Raw genomic sequence first — 17,421 nt, 5'->3', positions numbered from 1 at the left:
CCGGCCGGCCAGCAGACAGTGCGTGCGCTCTTACATTGTGCGCGCAGGGGTCCCAAGGGGGGGGCACCTCCGCTTTCTGAGGGTAGCCCCCGTGCGGCATTGGGTGTCAATGCCGCACGGGGGCTACCCTCAGAAAGCGGAGGGGCTCCTCGGAACCGTACGCAGTGAGACTTCTTCACACTGACAACTGGCTGAGCTGAGCGCTGAAAAGTCTAGAAAAATGTCAGTAACCAATGCGCAAGCGCATGGCTGAACTAGTAGCCCACCTCTCATTCGAGGCACTCTCGCCATAGATGGACTAGGAGTGAGAGCCTGGGCGGCAATACTGTATGAATGGGTGAAAAGTTTACATCTCTTGCACGTCTCTTTATGGCGAAGCATATCCTTAATGAGCACCAGAGACTGTGACTGCCATGCTCTATTCGATTTTAGTCTCATGGTCTAGTTTCCAAAATTTTAGTCTACTGTAGAACAGTTTTGAGAAGATAACCTCATGAAACATTAGAAGAGGATAAAAACAAATTGCTGGGCTGGTGGACAGAGGGACAGGGGGAGAATCCGTGAGAATACTCGCATGGCACGTATGGATTACATGTAAGGCCAGTGTTGGTTTCGCTGCATCTCTGGGGGAAAGTCATCCGAGAAGTGTTTTTCAGGAGACCATGGACAGCCTCGCTTCCATGCCAGAGGGATTCCGCTCAGCCTGGATTGATGTTGGATTTACCCGGGGCTCCGAGAGCTCACAGCCGTGAAATTGAGAGTGAAAGACGCGCTATGAAATAATAGGCTATTTGTAAGATTGGTGCCAAATGTAGGCTATTTATGTTCTGGATATTTGATAATGTTTTATTTTCTCAACAAGCGTTACTAACGCTACTTGGAATCTTGTGATCAACTTCAAACAGAGGACACTTTTAAAAGGAGCGCTTTGGTGACAAATTTGTGGATCTATTGAATTAGGCTGTAGGATTACCCACTGAATTCCACTGTCAAATGATAGTTGCAAAGTCGTTTGTTTTGTTTCCATTTTGTCGCCTCGCTCTTTCATTTCATTCATTCACCGTATCACTTTGTTAACCAGGTTAGAGCCTGAGAGTAAGAGAAAGAAAGCCTCTGTCTCATAGCGCGCCCAGTGTGCACACGGGCACCATGGTCGGGATGTGGGGTGGCGGAGGTCTCCCAATGTCTGTCACCGTGGTTGTGACTCTGCTCCTGGCTATTATTGACGTGAAGGCGAGTGGGGAGTACTGTCACGGTTGGCATGACACCCAGGGCACATGGAGAGAGGGCTTCCAGTGTCCGGAGAAGTTCGATGCTGAGGATGCCATCATCTGCTGCGGGAAATGCGAACTGCGGTACTGCTGCTCCAGGAATGAAGCACGGCTGGACCAGGGGACTTGTGATAACGACAAGCAAGCCCAGCAACCGGGCACCGACAGCAAAGAGAACAAGGAGACGGGCGCAGGTAAGAACTATGTCTGGCCCAGCACGACCAGCTTTAGGGGCCACAGAAGCTGTGCCAAAACGCTCTGCCTCAAGGCTGCAAAGCTCTCTTTGTCTGCTAAAAATTATAATGTAATTTCTAAATTAGATTTTAAACTGGCTCAGTTTAAATTGTTTAACTTAATAATAGGCTACGCCAGCAATATTGCATTTTCAATGAGATGAGTGAGACGGGAAGAGAGGGCCTAATTGCCTAATTTTAATAAAGGTTTAGGCCACAGTGGCCCAGGCCTAGAACAAATGATACTTAATTGAAAGTTGGAGTTATGAGTTTCTTCCCCATTTCAAACATTTAGGTATGTTCTAGTTTTTTCAACCACTATCTATTTGGGAGCTTAAACATCGCTTAGATACACCGTACCCGTTCAGTTGGCAGCAACAGCTGCAGAGAAGACAGTTGACACCATAAAGCCAACTAACTGCCCACGCACTCACAAATGGAAAATTGTGCTGCGTGGCGTTATAAATAGCTGTGTTTGTTCTAGCTGCAACACACGCGCGCCGCGGGGACTGCAGAGCTCGAGCAGCGCACTGTCCCCACGAGGATCAAGTTTGGACTTGACCGGATCTTTAGGTCATTGGCTCGCGACGGCGCTGACAGCTCTGTTCATAAAAACAAATCGCGTTATGAATTATTTCCCCGCGCTTGCGTGTTGATCCCGCTGAGGAATAGGCCTATGTGAACGGTTAATTCCCATCCCAAACACATTAGGAATGCATCCCCTGTATGTTCCTAACGTTTACCGTCTAGTTACATTCACATGATTTCAACGCACATTTTTACTTTATCCAGGCCTTTTTTTACGTTGCGTGGATAGGGTGTCCATGACCAATTGCGCATGGAACGGAAGCGCCTAATAATGTCACATTGTAACGTCATCCAAGTCTTAGCAGTGAGTTAGTACTAGCCTAACAATTGGGTGTGATTGGGAGAACAGATGTCATAATTCTTCATTCTTTTTATCGAAAGCAGATTTACTGAAAAACTTCAAGGTTCAAACAGGTATTAGTTATTGATCTCTTTGACATGTTTCCAACATATTTCCATCACCTTCTCACTACAGTTGTAACACAGAAAGCTGCATCATATAGGAAGAAAAGAGACATTACAGTGCACACATATTAAGTGCTGGCACATTACAAAATGAGAGGCACATTTGCTATGAGTCAAAAATCTTGCAATGGTAATTTTTCAAAGAAAAATAATAGTTGGCTACACTTAGTCCAGATATTAAACAGACACATCAACAGAGCATGCCTTTCTTGTAGAGTAGAATACAGTATGTTTCTCTCTTGGCATTTGTTGAAACAGTCATCCCTTATCACTCCAGAAAGAGCCAAATACATTTTCATATAGTGGACAATGGCCAAAATAACTTAAGTATTTTGTCATGCAAGGCACCGCTTGTACATTTAATTAATTTTTTATGCACAGGGCAACCAATTAATCACAAAGCAAAGATACACAGCCATGTCAATGAATAACCCCAAGGATACTGTATATGCATTAAGAACAATAAACAGAGCCTAACATTCAACATGAAGGAACATGTGTGGGATCCAGGAAAGGAGAGGACCCCAGGGATTTGAATGGGGAGAGGAGGAGCAGTCAGTTACACATAATATGCCCAAACAAGAACAGAGAGATGGGGGCTAATATTACTGCAGACAGAGTATGGCTGTCCCAGCCTCAGTCCAGCAACAGGTGTGGAATAGACTAGTGGGCTGAATGGAAACTATAGACACTCTCCAACAGATAATGTCACAGCAGGACACTGTCATTACTACACTTCTCCCATCAGCCATTTTACTTGTGTCTCTGTCAGACTATAGACTGTATTCACATATCATGTGACGCTGTTAGGAGGACATTAGATGACTTTCTGGAGCCTTACGCACTAACTCATATCCATAGTAACTACATAACTCTCTTAAAGAAAAGCTCCTCTAAACCTGATCATGGTATGGTTTGGCTGTGAGGTATTGAAGCTAACAGCTGTTCAATTAAGCAATAAGGCCAGAGGGGGTGTGGTATATGGCCAATATACCACGGCTAAAGGCTGTTTTTAAGCATGACGGAACACGGAGTGCCTGGATACAGCCCTTAGCCGTGGTATACAGTATTGGCCATATACCACAAAGCCGCAGGGTGCCTTATTGCTATTATAAACTTGTTACCAACATAATTAGAGGAATAAAAATACATGTTTTGTCATACCTATGGTATACGGTCTGATATACAATGGCTTTCAGCCAATCAGCATTCAGGGCTCGAACCACCCAGTTTATAATAGGAAATAGGTTATGGGCTCAGAAAATTGATGTCATAGCGCCTCAGCTTCTACCTCTTTTGTACTGTATCTAGACTGAGTCTAGTCAAGTTGACTGTTGTCCCAGAATTAGTCTTATCTAATGAGTGCCTATAGCTTCAAACTTTAGACATCTTGAAATGGTCCTTTGAAAAGCTGGTGACTTTTGATGTTGCTCAGAGGGAGAGAAAGCGTGTGTGTTAAGGAGAGAGAAAGAATGAAAAAGGAAAATGACAGAACGAGTCACTGCCTCTCTCAGGGTTACAGTTACACTCCATAACACTTTGGAATATTCAAACTGGAAAATGAGTAACTTAACCAGAGGAACAATAAATCTCATGAAATCAGTTGTCATATAACAAGTTCCCCATTGTGCTCCAAACGGGTGTGTGCCTGTGTGCGTGTGTACGTGTGTACGTGTGTGCGAGGAAGCACCTCAACTCTGCCCTGGTCCTGCCACTCGGACCATTGCTGCCAACATTCCCCATGAGCGCTCACTGTTGGGTCAAAAGTTAACGAAACACCCAAAGAACACTTACGTTTACTATTAACCACTTTCTGTATGCTGTAGTAGGCTACACTGCCATCCTCTACCTTCACTCTGTAAGAGTTAGTCTGCTGCTTCATTACCAAGTCATTTTAACATGATTAATCCAGCATAAAACATTTGGTTCCTTGGAAGTTGTGGGAACGTAGGTTTTTGGTTTCACATTGGTTGTGCGAACAAAGGCATACGTAATACGTTTTCTAAACATTCTGAGAACAGAAGTGAACATTTTTTTTTAGGTTGGAGGGAGGTTCTGAGAATGTTTTACCCTGGTTCCTTGGAAGTAATCCTGGGAGGTTTTATAAACGCTCTGAGGATTATAAATTATTTTGAAGTTTTTGAATAACTTCCTTAAAACTTTCACATGTGTCAAACTCATTCCACAGAGGGCCAATTGTCTTCTGGTTTTCACTCCTCCCTTGTATTTGATTGATGAATTAAGGTCACTAATTGGTAAGGAACTCCCCTCACCCTTGTTGTCTAGGTCTTAATTGAAAGGAAAAAACTAAAACCAGCAGACACTAAGACCTGCATGGAATGAGTTTGACACCCCTCCCTTAGGCATTAATCATGCAAATACATACATTTTTTATTGTGAGACGGCATCAGTGAGATTCAAACCTATAATCTTCTGTTCTCTATCCATGGAATTAGTCAATTGTGCCACAAGGATGGATCTAGCGTTCCATGTTTTTTACACATACAAAGCTGTTCATTTTAGTCTATTCAAACAGTCCCCATTTCAAAGGAAACGAACACTCATTAATATCAGATTTGGCCAATTAGTGGGCGTGGCCAACACACCTGAAACACTTAACAAGATAGAGGATAGAGAGAGTTTTGTTGATGCTGAGAATGGAATGTATATGTTTTTAAATAACAAAAAACTTTTATGGAAAGTTTTGTTAACATTCTCGGAACAATTTGAGAACATAACTTTAAATAGAACCGTGAGCAAACCTATAGGAAACGTAATTCCCAAAGAATAAAAATGTTTCTTACCGCTCTCTGAACCATTGAAAAATATTCTCAATGTCAAACCAGTTGGAGAACGTTCCTAGAACATTACCAAGATTGAAATGAAATGTAACCATGTTTGAACTTTAAGGAAATGGTCTGTTAAAGTAATGAAATAGCAATAATTTTTTTGGGGGGGTCAAGTTCCTTAAATGTGCTGAGAATGTTCCAAAGCCAAGCAACTATCCTGCACCATTACCAGAATGTTCTGGGAAGGTTGTATGTAAAATAACCATAGAACAACCACACTCTCACCAATCTCTAAGAAAAACACATGGTTCTCAGAACGTTATGTGCTAGCTGGGTACTGTACTTCCTGGAACTGGTTTACACTAGACAGATGGCAGAAAAACAGCTGTGTACTTTGAGGGGTGAATTACATGCTAATCATGCGAGAATCATGCAGATGATCGGATTTAACCCACTGCTTTATCTCCAGAGTCACAGCTGTTATTATGGTTCAAAAGTTACAGTAAGAGAGATGTAGTATGCATTAGAGCCCCACTGCAAGGTTGGCCTATATAATGTTGAAAAGATGTATGGAATTAGGCCTTCAATGTGATCTGTTGCATTACTCCAAACCAGCCATCATTAATGCCACTCTCAATATGTCTTAACGCTGCGTCTATACAGTATATGGGACTATTCTGGCTTAAATGCCATAGCGGGATGTGGATGTATATAGGAGAAGAGGTCAGGAATACCCACATAAGTTCTGGCTGCATAACTTTGGTATGAGACAGAATCCCCGCTCTCACAGACAAACACAGATCAAACGCACGCACGCATAAACTCACTCAGACAGATAGGTACAGGGTCGGTGGAGGGGGGTTAGGGGGGGTCACAGCTGGGCGCGCAGGATAAGAACAGATCAAAACAAAGTTAATAACTTCTAATGAGGGACTGGGGCCCCCTGGAGACACGCCACTAGTACACCTCTGTCTCTGCCTTTCTTCCTCTAATTTCGTCTCGCTCTCTTTTCTCTTTTGTCTCACCGTCTCACTCCATTTCTCTTTCACTCTCATTTGGGTTTATGAGTGAGGTAAAAACACGTGAGTGTAACAGCTTGAACTTTTAGACAAACTGTTTTTCTCACTGCTGTTCACTCTTGGTCTCTCAACTTTACTAATTCAAGGAAGAAGGTATTTTCCAAAATCATGTCAAAAGTCTTGATGGTAGAATAAACCACTTCATCATGTTGCTGTTGTAGTTTGTTCAGTTTGTTTTCTCTGAGGGCGTAAGTGGTTATGGTCTGAGGAAGTTCTGTCCTCGCTCTGCTCTGCTTGTTATAGACAGAACAGCCCTGTCTTAATGTACACTACATGACCGGAAAGTATATGGACACCTGCTCGTCGAACATCTCATTCCAAAATCATGGGCATTAACATGGAGTTGGTCCCCCCTTTGCTGCTATAACAGCCTCTACTTTTCTGGGAAGCCTTTCCACTAGATGTTGGAACATTGCTGCGGGGACTTGCTTCCATTTAGCCACAAGAGCATGAATGAGGTCAGGCACTGATGTTGGGAGATTAGGCCTGGCTCGCAGTCGGCGTTCCAATTCATTCCAAAGGTGTTCGATGGAGTTGAGGTCAGGGCTCTGTGCAGGTAAGTGAAGTTCTTCCACACCAATCTTCACAAACCATTTCTGTATGGACCTCGCTTTGTGCACAGGGGCATTGTCATGCTGAAACAGGAACGTGCCTTCCCCAAACTGTTGACACAAAGTTGGCAGCACAGAATCGTCTAGAATGTCATGTATGCTGTAGAGGAGTTAATATTTCCCTTCACTGGAACTAAGGGGCCTAGCCCGAACCATGAAAAACAGCCCCAGACCATTATTCCTCCTCCACCAAACTTTACAGTTGGCACTATGCATTGGGGCAGATAGCGTTCTCCTGGAAAATCCAGATTCGTCAGGAGACGAGACCTTACAGCGAAATGCTAACTTACAAGCCCTTAACCAACAATGCAGTTTTAAGAAAAATACAAAAAAAAAACAATAAATAAAAGTAACAAATAAAAATAACGAGGCTATATACAGGGGGTACTGGTACAGAATCAATGTGCGGGGGCACCGGTGTGTCAAGGTAATTTAGGTAATATGTACATGTAGGTAGAGTTATTAAAGTGAATATGCATAGATAATAACAGAGAGTAGCAGCAGCGTAAAAGAGGGGGGGGGGGGCAATGCAAATAGTCTGGGTAGACATTTGATTAGATTTTCAGGAGTGTTATGGCTTGGGGGTAGAAGCTGTTTAGAAGCCTCTTGGACCTAGACTTGGCACTCTGGTACCGCTTGCCGTGCGGTAGCAGAGAGAACAGTCTATGACTAGGGTGGTTGGAATCTTTGACAATTTTTAGGGCCTTCCTCTGACACCGCCTGGTAGAGAGGTCCTGGATGGCAGGAAGCTTGGCCTCTGTAGTGCCTTGTGGTCTGAGGCCGAGCAGTTGCAATACCAGGCAGTGATGTAACCTGTCAGGATGCTCTCGATGTTGTAGCTGTAAAACCTTTTGAGGATCTGAGGACCCATGCCAAATCTTTTCAGTCTCCTGAGGGGGAATATGTTTTGTCATGCCCTCTTCACGACTGTCTTGGTTTGCTTGGACCATGTTAGTTTGTTGGTGATGTGGACGCCAAGGAACTTGAAGCTCTCAACCTGCTCCACTACAGCCCCATCGATGAGAATGGGGGCGTGCTCAGTCCTTCTTTTTCTGTAGTCCACAATCATCTTGATCACGTTGAGGGAGAGGTTGTTGTCCTTGCACCACCCGGCCAGGTCTCTGACCTCCTCCCTATAGGCTATCTCGTCATTGTCGGTGATCATGCCTACCAGTGTTGTGTCATCGGCAAACTTAATGATGGTGTTGGAGTCGTGTCTGGCCGTGCAGTCATGAGTGAACAGGGAGTACAGGAGGAGACTGAGCACGCATCCCTGAGGGGCCCCCGTGTTGAGGATCAGCGTGGCGGATGTGTTGTTACCTGCCCTTACCACCTGGGGGCGGCCCGTCAGGAAGTCCAGGATCCAGTTGTAGAGGGAGGTGATTAGTCCCAGGGTCCTTAGCTTAGTGATGAGCTTTTAGGGCACCATGGTGTGGAGCGCTGAGCTGTAGTCAATTAATAGCATTCTCACATACAGTAAGTGTTCCTTTTGTCCAGGTGTGAAAAGAGGGCAGTGTGGAGTGCAATAGAGATTGCATCATCTGTGGGTCTGTTGGGGCGGTATGCAAATTGGAGTGGGTCTATGGTTTCTGGGATAATGGTGTTGATGTGAGCCATCACCAGCCTTTCAAAGCACTTCATGGCTACAGATGTGAGTGCTACGGGTCGGTAGTCATTTAGGCATGTTACCTTAGTGTGCTTGGGCACCAGGACTATGGTGGTCTGCTTGAAACATGTTGGTATTACAGACTCAGACAGGGAGAGGTTGAAAATGTCAGTGAAGACACTTGCCAGTTGGTCAGCGCATGCTCAGAGTACACGTCCTGGTAATCCGTCTGGCCCTGCGGCCTTGTTAATGTGACACAGTCGCCCGGAACAGCTGATGCTCTCATGCATGTTTCAGTGTTACTTGCCTCGAAGTGAGCATAGAAGTAATTTAGCTCGTCTGGTAGGCTTGTGTCACTGGGCAGCTCTCGGCTGTGCTTCCCTTTGTAGTCTGTAATAGTTTGCAAGCCCTGCCACATCCGACGGAGCCGGTGTAGTACGATTCGATCTTAGTCCTGTATTGAAGCTTTACCTGTTTGATGGTTCGTCGGAGGGCATAGCGTGATTTCATATAAGCTTCCGGGTTAGAGTCCCTCTCCTTGAAAGCGTAAGCTCTACCCTTTAGCTCATTGCGGATGTTGGCTGTAATCCATGGCTTCTGGTTGGGATATGCACGTACAGTCACTGTGGGGACGACGTCATCTATGCACTTATTGATGAAGCCAGTGGCTGATGTGGTGTACTCATCAATGTCATCGGAAGAATCCCGGAACATGTTCCAGTCTATGCTTGCACTGCTGCTCCAGAGTCCAATGGCGATGAGCTTCACACCACTCCAGCCGACACTTGGCATTGCGCATGGTGATCTTAGGTTTGTGTGCGGCTGCTTGGCCATGGAAACCCATTTCATGAAGCTCCCAGACAAACAGTTATTGTGCTGACATTGCTTCCAGAGGCAGTTTAAAACTTGGTAGTGAGTTTTGCAATTGAGGACAGACAATGTTTACGTGTTACGCACTTCAGCACTCTGCAGTCCCGTTCTGTGAGCTTGTGTGGCCTACCACTTCGCGGCTGAGCCGATGTTGCTCCTAGACGTTTCCACTTCACAATAACAGCACTTATAGTTGACTGGGGCAGCTCTAGCAGGGCAGAAATTTGACGAACTGACTTGTTGGAAATGTGGCATCCTATGACAATGCCACATTGAAAGTCACTGGATGGCCGTGTGCTCGATTTTATACACCTGTCAGCCACGGGAGTGGTTGAAATAGCCGAATCCACTAATTTGTCCACATATTTTTTTATATATAGTTTATATTTGATAATGGAAGAAAGAAAAACATATTTTTTCCCTTGTTTGTTAAAAATGTGCTATCGTCAAACCACTGAAAACCTACCTCCCACTCTCTCACCCTTCTTCCTTCCTCTCTCCACAGTACCCATCTACGTTCCCTTCCTGATCGTGGGCTCTGTGTTCGTGGCCTTCGTCCTGGTGGGTTCCGTGGTTGCCGTTTGTTGTTGCCACTGTCTCCGCCCCAAACAGGAACTGTCGTCAGGGGGCGGGGGAGGAGGCGGGTCTGGTGGCGGCCGTCTCCTGGAGACCATTCCCATGATGGCTAGCGTGGGCACGTCTCGCGGTTCCTCTTCCCGCCAATCAAGCACGGCCACCTCGTCCAGTTCCTCTGCCCCTCCTGCCCAGGTGCCTCGCCCGGCCCCTCAGCCCATGATGCGTGCCCAGGCCTCCTGCTGTCTCCCTCCAGACGCCAGTGTCTTCGTCAACATGCCGACCAACTTCTCCGTGCTCAACTGCCAGCAGGCCACCCAGATCATGCCCCACCAGGGACAGTTCATCCACCCCCAGTACATCGGCTATGCCACCCACCACATGTCCCCACCCCAGGGGGTCTACCTGGACCCCACCCAGGGGGGCTACAGACAGCTGCAGTCCCCCTACCCCCCACCCACCAGTGTGGCCAGTGTCAACAGCGAGCAGAAGTACCCTCCAGTAACAGTTTAAGCCATTTTGGGGACTGTGTGTAACAGACTTTGTGAGGGCTATGTGCCTTATGGGAACTGTATGAGAAACCTTATGGGAACTGTATGAGAAACCTTATGGGGACTGTGTGAGAAACCTTATGGGGACTGTGTGAGAAAACTTATGGGGACTGTATGAGAAACCTTATGGGGACTGTATGAGAAACCTTATGGGGACTGTATGAGAAACCTTATGGGGACTGTATGAGAAACCTTATGGGGACTGTGTGAGAAACCTTATGGGGACTGTATGAGAAACCTTATGGGGACTGTATGAGAAACCTTATGGGGACTGTATGAGAAACCTTATGGGGACTGTATGAGAAACCTTATGGGGACTGTATGAGAAACCTTATGGGGACTGTATGAGAAACCTTATGGGGACTGCATTAGAAACCTTATGGGGACTGTATGAGAAACCTTATGGGGACTGTATGAGAAACCTTATGGGGACTGCATTAGAAACCTTATGGGGACTGTATGAGAAACCTTATGGGGACTGTATGAGAAACCTTATGGGGACTGTGAGAAACCTTATGGGGACTGCATTAGAAACCTTATGGGGACATTGGGAGCTCGCCAGCTTGGAGAGAGAATGATATGGACTCAGGCTCACACAGAGGACTCGTAAAACCCAAGCTGGGATCTGTGCCTGACCAGCCACAGTGTGTTGCATGTGTCTGTCCTACATGTGTGTGATATGTAAAGGTTTGGCAGATTTGCCTCAGGGTAATGATTGTGAGTGAGCTGACCTCACCCCAAGATGGAGGCAGGGCTATGTCTGTCTGGTTGTCCTCATTCAGCAACACACAGAGGGGTGATGCTGCCCACCAGGGCCAATGACTCGCAGCAGAGTGTGTGGGTTTAACGTCTTGAAGTTTGTCAGTGTAGCGTTTGTTGTATGTGTTTGTAAATGAGTGAATGTTTGTATGTACAGTACGAGTGAGGGTGCTGTGACCAGTGTGGCTATGTCTGTATGTACAGTACGAGTGAGGGTGCTGTGACCAGTGTGGCTATGTGTGTATGTACAGTACGAGTGAGGGTGCTGTGACCAGTGTGGCTATGTGTGTATGTACAGTACGAGTGAGGGTGCTGTGACCAGTGTGTGTGTGTGTGTGTGTGTGTGTGTGTGTGTGTGTGTGTGTATATGAGTGTATAGTATGTGTGTATATGAGTGTATAGTATGTGTGTATATGAGTGTATAGTATGTGTGTATATGAGTGTATAGTATGTGTGTATATGAGTGTATAGTATGTGTGTATATGAGTGTATAGTATGTGTGTATGTGTGTGAGGACGTGTGTATATGAGTGTTTAGTATGTAATGGGAAATGCAGGCGGTGTGATGTGAAAAACAGTCCCTCTCTCCCTGTAGGCCGGTTGATGTCTAATGAAGTGAACACAGGACACAGACTGTGACGCTCCAGCCTTACACCCCCCCCCCCCACACACACACACACACACCTACCCACTGCCTTGAGCGGAAACGCACACACACTTGCATATACACAAGAGAACCCACAAAATTAAAATACACAAACACTCACGCAAGGACTTGGAAATAAATGTGCCTGAAAGGAGGTGTGTGTGTGTGTGTGTGTGTGTGTATGTGTGTGTGTGTGTGTGTGTGTGTGTGTGTGTGTGTGTGTAGCTCGGCAACCTTCTGAAGATTGCAGAAATAATAACGCAGTAAAGGCTGTCTGCCAACTGTTCCACCTCACTGAGTTTCCCTCCTGTGAAAGAGGTGTGTGTGCTGGTGTGTGTGTGTGTGCTGGTGTGTGTGTGTGCTGGTGTGTGTGTGTGCTGGTGTGTGTGTGTGTGTGTGCTGGTGTGTGTGTGTGTGCTGGTGTGTGTGTGTGTGCTGGTGTGTGTGTGTGTGCTGGTGTGTGTGTGTGTGTGTGTGTGTGTGTGTGTGTGTGTGTGTGTGTGTGTGTGTGTGTGTGTGTGTGTGTGTGTGTGTGTGTGTGTGTGTGTGTGCTGTGTGTGTGTGTGCTGGTGTGTGTGTGTGTGTGTGTGTGTGTGCTGGTGTGTGTGTGTGTGCTGGTGTGTGCTGGTGTGTGTGTGTGTGCTGGTGTGTGTGTGTGTGTGTGTGTGTGTGTGCTGGTGTGTGTGTGTGTGCTGGTGTGTGTGTGTGTGTGTGTGTGTGTGTGCTGGTGTGTGTGTGTGTGTGTGTGTGTGTGCTGGTGTGTGTGTGTGCTGAAGGTAGACTGGAGTTGTGCTGGAAGGTTTCAGGGCATCCAACAGTTCTTTTCACTTCAGCAGGGTAGAAAAAGAACAGCTAAAAAAATCAACAAGACCCACTGGGCACACCACGTCATTTCAACGTGGATTATTGGGTAATATTTGGTTGAGACGTTGATCGAGATTACCCGTTAAGCCTCTGTTCACTCAAAAAGACAGCCAAAGTTAGTTGAATTTCCAATGTGTTATCACTATGCTTTCAACCATCTAAAAGCACAACCAAATTCTAATGGAAAGACAATGCCTGGTTTTTGGTTTAGTTGTCCCCCAAATGTCTATCACTGTGCTTTCAACCATTTAAAAGCACAGCAAAGTTCAAATGGGAATACAATGTCAGATATTTTGTTTATTTATACAACAGATTAATGTGACATCACTGTGTTTCATCTAATAGCCGAACCAAATGACCTGGATGGCAGTTGAGATTACATTCAAAGTACGTGGAGCAAGTGATCAATGCCGTTCGAGATTCTGCACAGATTATTAAAGCAATTGTGAAGATCTCCACAGACCTATGATGACCGATGCATGCTATCTTAAACATGCATACTTTATCTAATTACATAATGTATAGTTACAGTAACCTAAAAATGTGGCCATGTATGTGTTACTCATTTTAAGGTTGAACTTTACATTTGTTTGTAAGAGTAAATATCGTTAAGTTAAGGCTATTACAAAAGTAATTTTGAATTGTTTGGTTGACAATGCAACCAAATATCAACATTTTAAAGGAAATGTATCTACTGCTTGGATAGTTCCATACTTTAACTTTTATTTTTGGTTGAGTTGGCGACGTGAATCCAACATATAATTTGTTAACTTGTCGACAAATAAATATGTTATTTATTGTATTTCAAAAGTGATATTGAATTGTATTTGGATGTCAACACAACCAAATATCTTGCCTGATGACTCACATTGAATTCTTCCACTGCTCTATCAATCGCTACATACTTAATTGCGGAAAATAAATAAACATTTGTGGCGTGGCGTTTGGCCGGAGCAAAGAGACTGGGTAAGTCAGGCAACCAAATATCAACATTTGAAGGAGATTTATCTTCTGCTTGGATAGTTCCATCTGTGTTACTAATTTAGTCTGGCTTTAATTACAGTTTGTCTACAAATTAAGTTTGTTTCCATCTCAACCAAAAATCTAAGTTAAAGAATAGTACTAAATCAAATCAAACTTTAAATGCACTCCAGCATATGGTTGCGTTGACAACTAAACACAATTCAATATCACTAAATATCATTTCATTTTTATCAACTAGAGCTTGAAACTAGAGGTCTTTATCGTCTCCAAAAAGTTGGACCTGGAACCCGAACGGACCCGAAAACAATCAGACCCGAACACGAATGGACACGACAACAACCAGACCTAGACCGGTCCGGGTCTAGATCAGACTTGATTGGAGCTGAGTTACAAAAAATGTATGTTTGCTAGCCAAATTGCTCTTCTGGTTAACAAATAGATAATTATATGTTGGATAGGCCTTATTAGCGTAAAATAAATATGCTATAGGCTATGCAGAGCCGAGGTTGGGTCCATTCAGGTCCACTCGGGTCTAGCAGCCGTAGTTACATAGACCCGAGACCCGATGACAATCAAACAGGACCTGACCCGGACCCGAGGGAAAAGTTAGAATTTTGGACCCGGACTCGCTCGGGTCCAGGGTCTGGTCTCGGGTCTGGTACCGGGTCTGGTCTCGGACCCGTTAGGCCTCTGTTCTATTCTGCTGTCTTTTTTTTGCTGAATTCTGGTTTGAATTGAAACAATGGCTGTTGATAACTTTGCAAATGCCTAAATAGCAGCATTGAGGATAAATGAGTCACATTTCATTTGCTCTGTTAAACCTACCCTTTGGAATGACTTCGATAGCAGCATTGATTTGATCTAGTTTCTCTCAACAATCATTCTCATAATAGTACATTGGTAAGAGTCAGGGACATCATAGCTAAGCTGGGCTTGGTTAAAACCCTGGATGGGAGACTAAAGGCTGTAGATAGATTAGTTCTCCAGTAAGAGGTGCTGCCCAGCCGATTGTTTTTTAAAATTCTGAGTAGATATAATGTTGAAGATTTGACGGTGTTTTAACGGCACAAATTCAACAAATTTTACACAAGGTTTGTCTATGTTGAAATTTGGTTAACACGATGACATAATTCTGCGGTTGAAAATTTTACCCTCGAAACAAGTTGATGACAAACAAAAATCCTATATATTTTCCACGTCATAATACATTGACAAATTACGTTGAAACAACGTTGATTCAATCAGTTTGTGCCCAGTGGGAACACTTCTCACTATGTTGGGTGGCTGGTCTTAAAGGTGGCTTTTGGACTCACTTCTACTTTGTGCCCTGTTATAGAACTGTCTCTGTATTAGAAATGTACACAACTCACCCTAAGTTCCAGTTGATGAAACTGCAGAAATGCATAGGTGTCCCAAAGTGAACTAACCTGACTGTGTGTTTTGTGTATTTCAAGCACAATGTCTGTATGATCAACTGTGTGTGTGTGTGTGTGTGTGTGTGTGTGTGTGTGTGTGTGTGTGTGTGTGTGTGTGTGTGTGTGTGTGTGTGTGTGTGTGTGTGTGTGTGTGTGTGTGTGTGTATCCTGAGGTTGAATGTGTACCTGCTCCCTGTGAAACACAGTGTCCTTTTTCATATGAATTATAATAAATCAATATTAAACAGTGTCCAAACTGTCATGGAGTCATCTGTCCATTCTGTCAGAGTTTCTACCGTTACCATCCAATACTTTTCTAGAATAAGGACAAAGCATATTGCTGAGGTTTTGGCGGCTGGCTTAAGAAAGGATATATTACTAACATCACAGTTGTTTGGCCCATATCTGTTCTTAAACCATCCATGTACAGCATCCCCCCCCCCCCCCCCCCCACCATAAACTCACACAACACAAATGTTCCATGGTTAAGTCTGTTACCATAGTGCTAGTCTTACGGCTGACTCGGTCCCAGCAGGAGGATTTACACGGTTAGAGACGAGACCCAGAAGAACAGAAACAACACTCCAAGTGTATAAACTGACACCCAAGCGGGGGCCAAACCACAAAACAGTCTTGGGGAGTGAGCAGCCAACATACACACTACATACACTGAGTGTACAAAACATTAGGAACACCGTCCTACTATTGAGTTGCACCCCCCTTTTGCCCTCAAAACAGCTTCAATTTGTCGGTACATGGACTCTATAAGGAGTTGAAAGTGTTTTTAAATTGTATTTATTTTACCTTTATTTAACTAGGCAAGTCAGTTAAGAACAAATTCTTATTTCAATGACGGCCTAGGGTTGGGTTGACTGCCTTGTTCAAGGGCAGAACGACTGATTTTTTGCGTTCTACAGGGATGCTGGCCCTTGTTGACTCCAATGCTTCCCACAGTTGTGTCAAGTTTTTTATTTAACCTTTATTTAACTAGGCAAGTCAGTTAAGAACAAATTCTTATTTACAATGACTTCCTACCAAGGAACGGTGGGTTAACTGCCTTGTTCAGGGGCAGAATAACATATTTTTACCTTGTCAGCTCGGGGATTCAATCCAGCAACCTTTCGGTTACTGGCCCAACGCTCTAACCACTAGGCTACCTGCCGCCCCAAAAAAGTTGGCTGGATGTCATTTGGGTGGTGGACCATTCTTGATACACACAGGAAACTGTTGACTATTAAAAAAACAGTAGGGTTGCAGTTCATGACACACTCAAACTGGTGCACCTGACACCTACTACCATACCCCATTCAAAGGCACTTAAATCTTTGTCTTGCCCATTCACCCTCTGAATGGCACACATACACAATCCATGTCTCAATTCTCTCAAGGCTTAAAAATACTCCTTTAACCTGTCTCTTTCCCTTCATCTACACTGACTGAAGTGGATTTAACAGGTGACATCAATAAGGGATCATAGCTTTAACCTGGTCACTCTATGCCAACTTGACACAACTGTGGGAAGCATTGGAGTCAACATGGGCCAGCATACCTGTGGAACGCTGTCAACAACTCTGTATGGCTTCATTTAAAAGGAGGATACTTTAAAACAGGGATCCATTGTCAATCCAACAAAAATGTAAGGTTTTAATCTGTAAAGAACCCACTCTTCAACATAGAATGGGCCTCTCTTAGTAGCTTACAAGAAAACCAGTTTGGATTTAGATACAATGTAGGCTTTAACTTCTCTAGGGGCAGCATTGGGAATTTTGGATGAAAAGCGTGCCCAAATTAAACTGCCTGCTACTCAACCATAAAAGCTAGAATATGCATATAATATAATATAATTAGTAGATTTGGATAGAAAACACTCTGAAGTTTCTAAAACTGTTTGAATGATGTCTGTGAGTATAACATAACTCATATGGCAGGCAAAAACCTGAGAAGAAATCCAACCAGGAAGTGGGAAATCTGAGGTTTGTAGTTTTTCAACTCTTTACCTATCGAATACACAGTGTCTATGGGGTCATATTGCACTTCCTAAGGCTTCCACTAGATGTCAACAGTCTATAGAACCTTGTTTGATGCTTGGACTGTGAAGTGGGGGCGAATGAGAGGGGA

The 17,421-nt window shown here is 44.4% G+C and overlaps 1 protein-coding gene across 1 annotated transcript; it reads left to right on the top strand.

Moving 5' to 3' along the window:
- Positions 1–179: 179 nt before the first annotated feature.
- On the top strand, positions 180–15,563 carry LOC139583460 (protein shisa-2). The gene is made up of 2 exons (XM_071414576.1): positions 180–1,465; positions 10,018–15,563. Exons 1-2 carry the CDS (start codon positions 1,150–1,152, stop codon positions 10,596–10,598), a joined length of 897 nt encoding a protein of 298 aa, XP_071270677.1. The 5' UTR covers positions 180–1,149; the 3' UTR covers positions 10,599–15,563.
- Positions 15,564–17,421: the final 1,858 nt, after the last annotated feature.

This window comes from Salvelinus alpinus, chromosome 8 (genome assembly GCF_045679555.1).
Source record: "Salvelinus alpinus chromosome 8, SLU_Salpinus.1, whole genome shotgun sequence".
NCBI lineage: Eukaryota > Metazoa > Chordata > Actinopteri > Salmoniformes > Salmonidae > Salvelinus > Salvelinus alpinus.
The sequence above is the reverse complement of the archived record's forward strand: the minus strand, read 5'-3'. Positions and strand labels throughout refer to the sequence as shown.

Coding starts and splice junctions, on each gene's coding strand:
- LOC139583460 (XM_071414576.1), top strand. CDS start 1,150: ATGGTCGGGATGTGGGGTGGCGGAGGTCTCCCAATGTCTGTCACCGTG. Junction 1,466..10,017: donor GAACAAGGAGACGGGCGCAG/GTAAGAACTATG, acceptor CTCTCTCCACAG/TACCCATCTACGTTCCCTTC.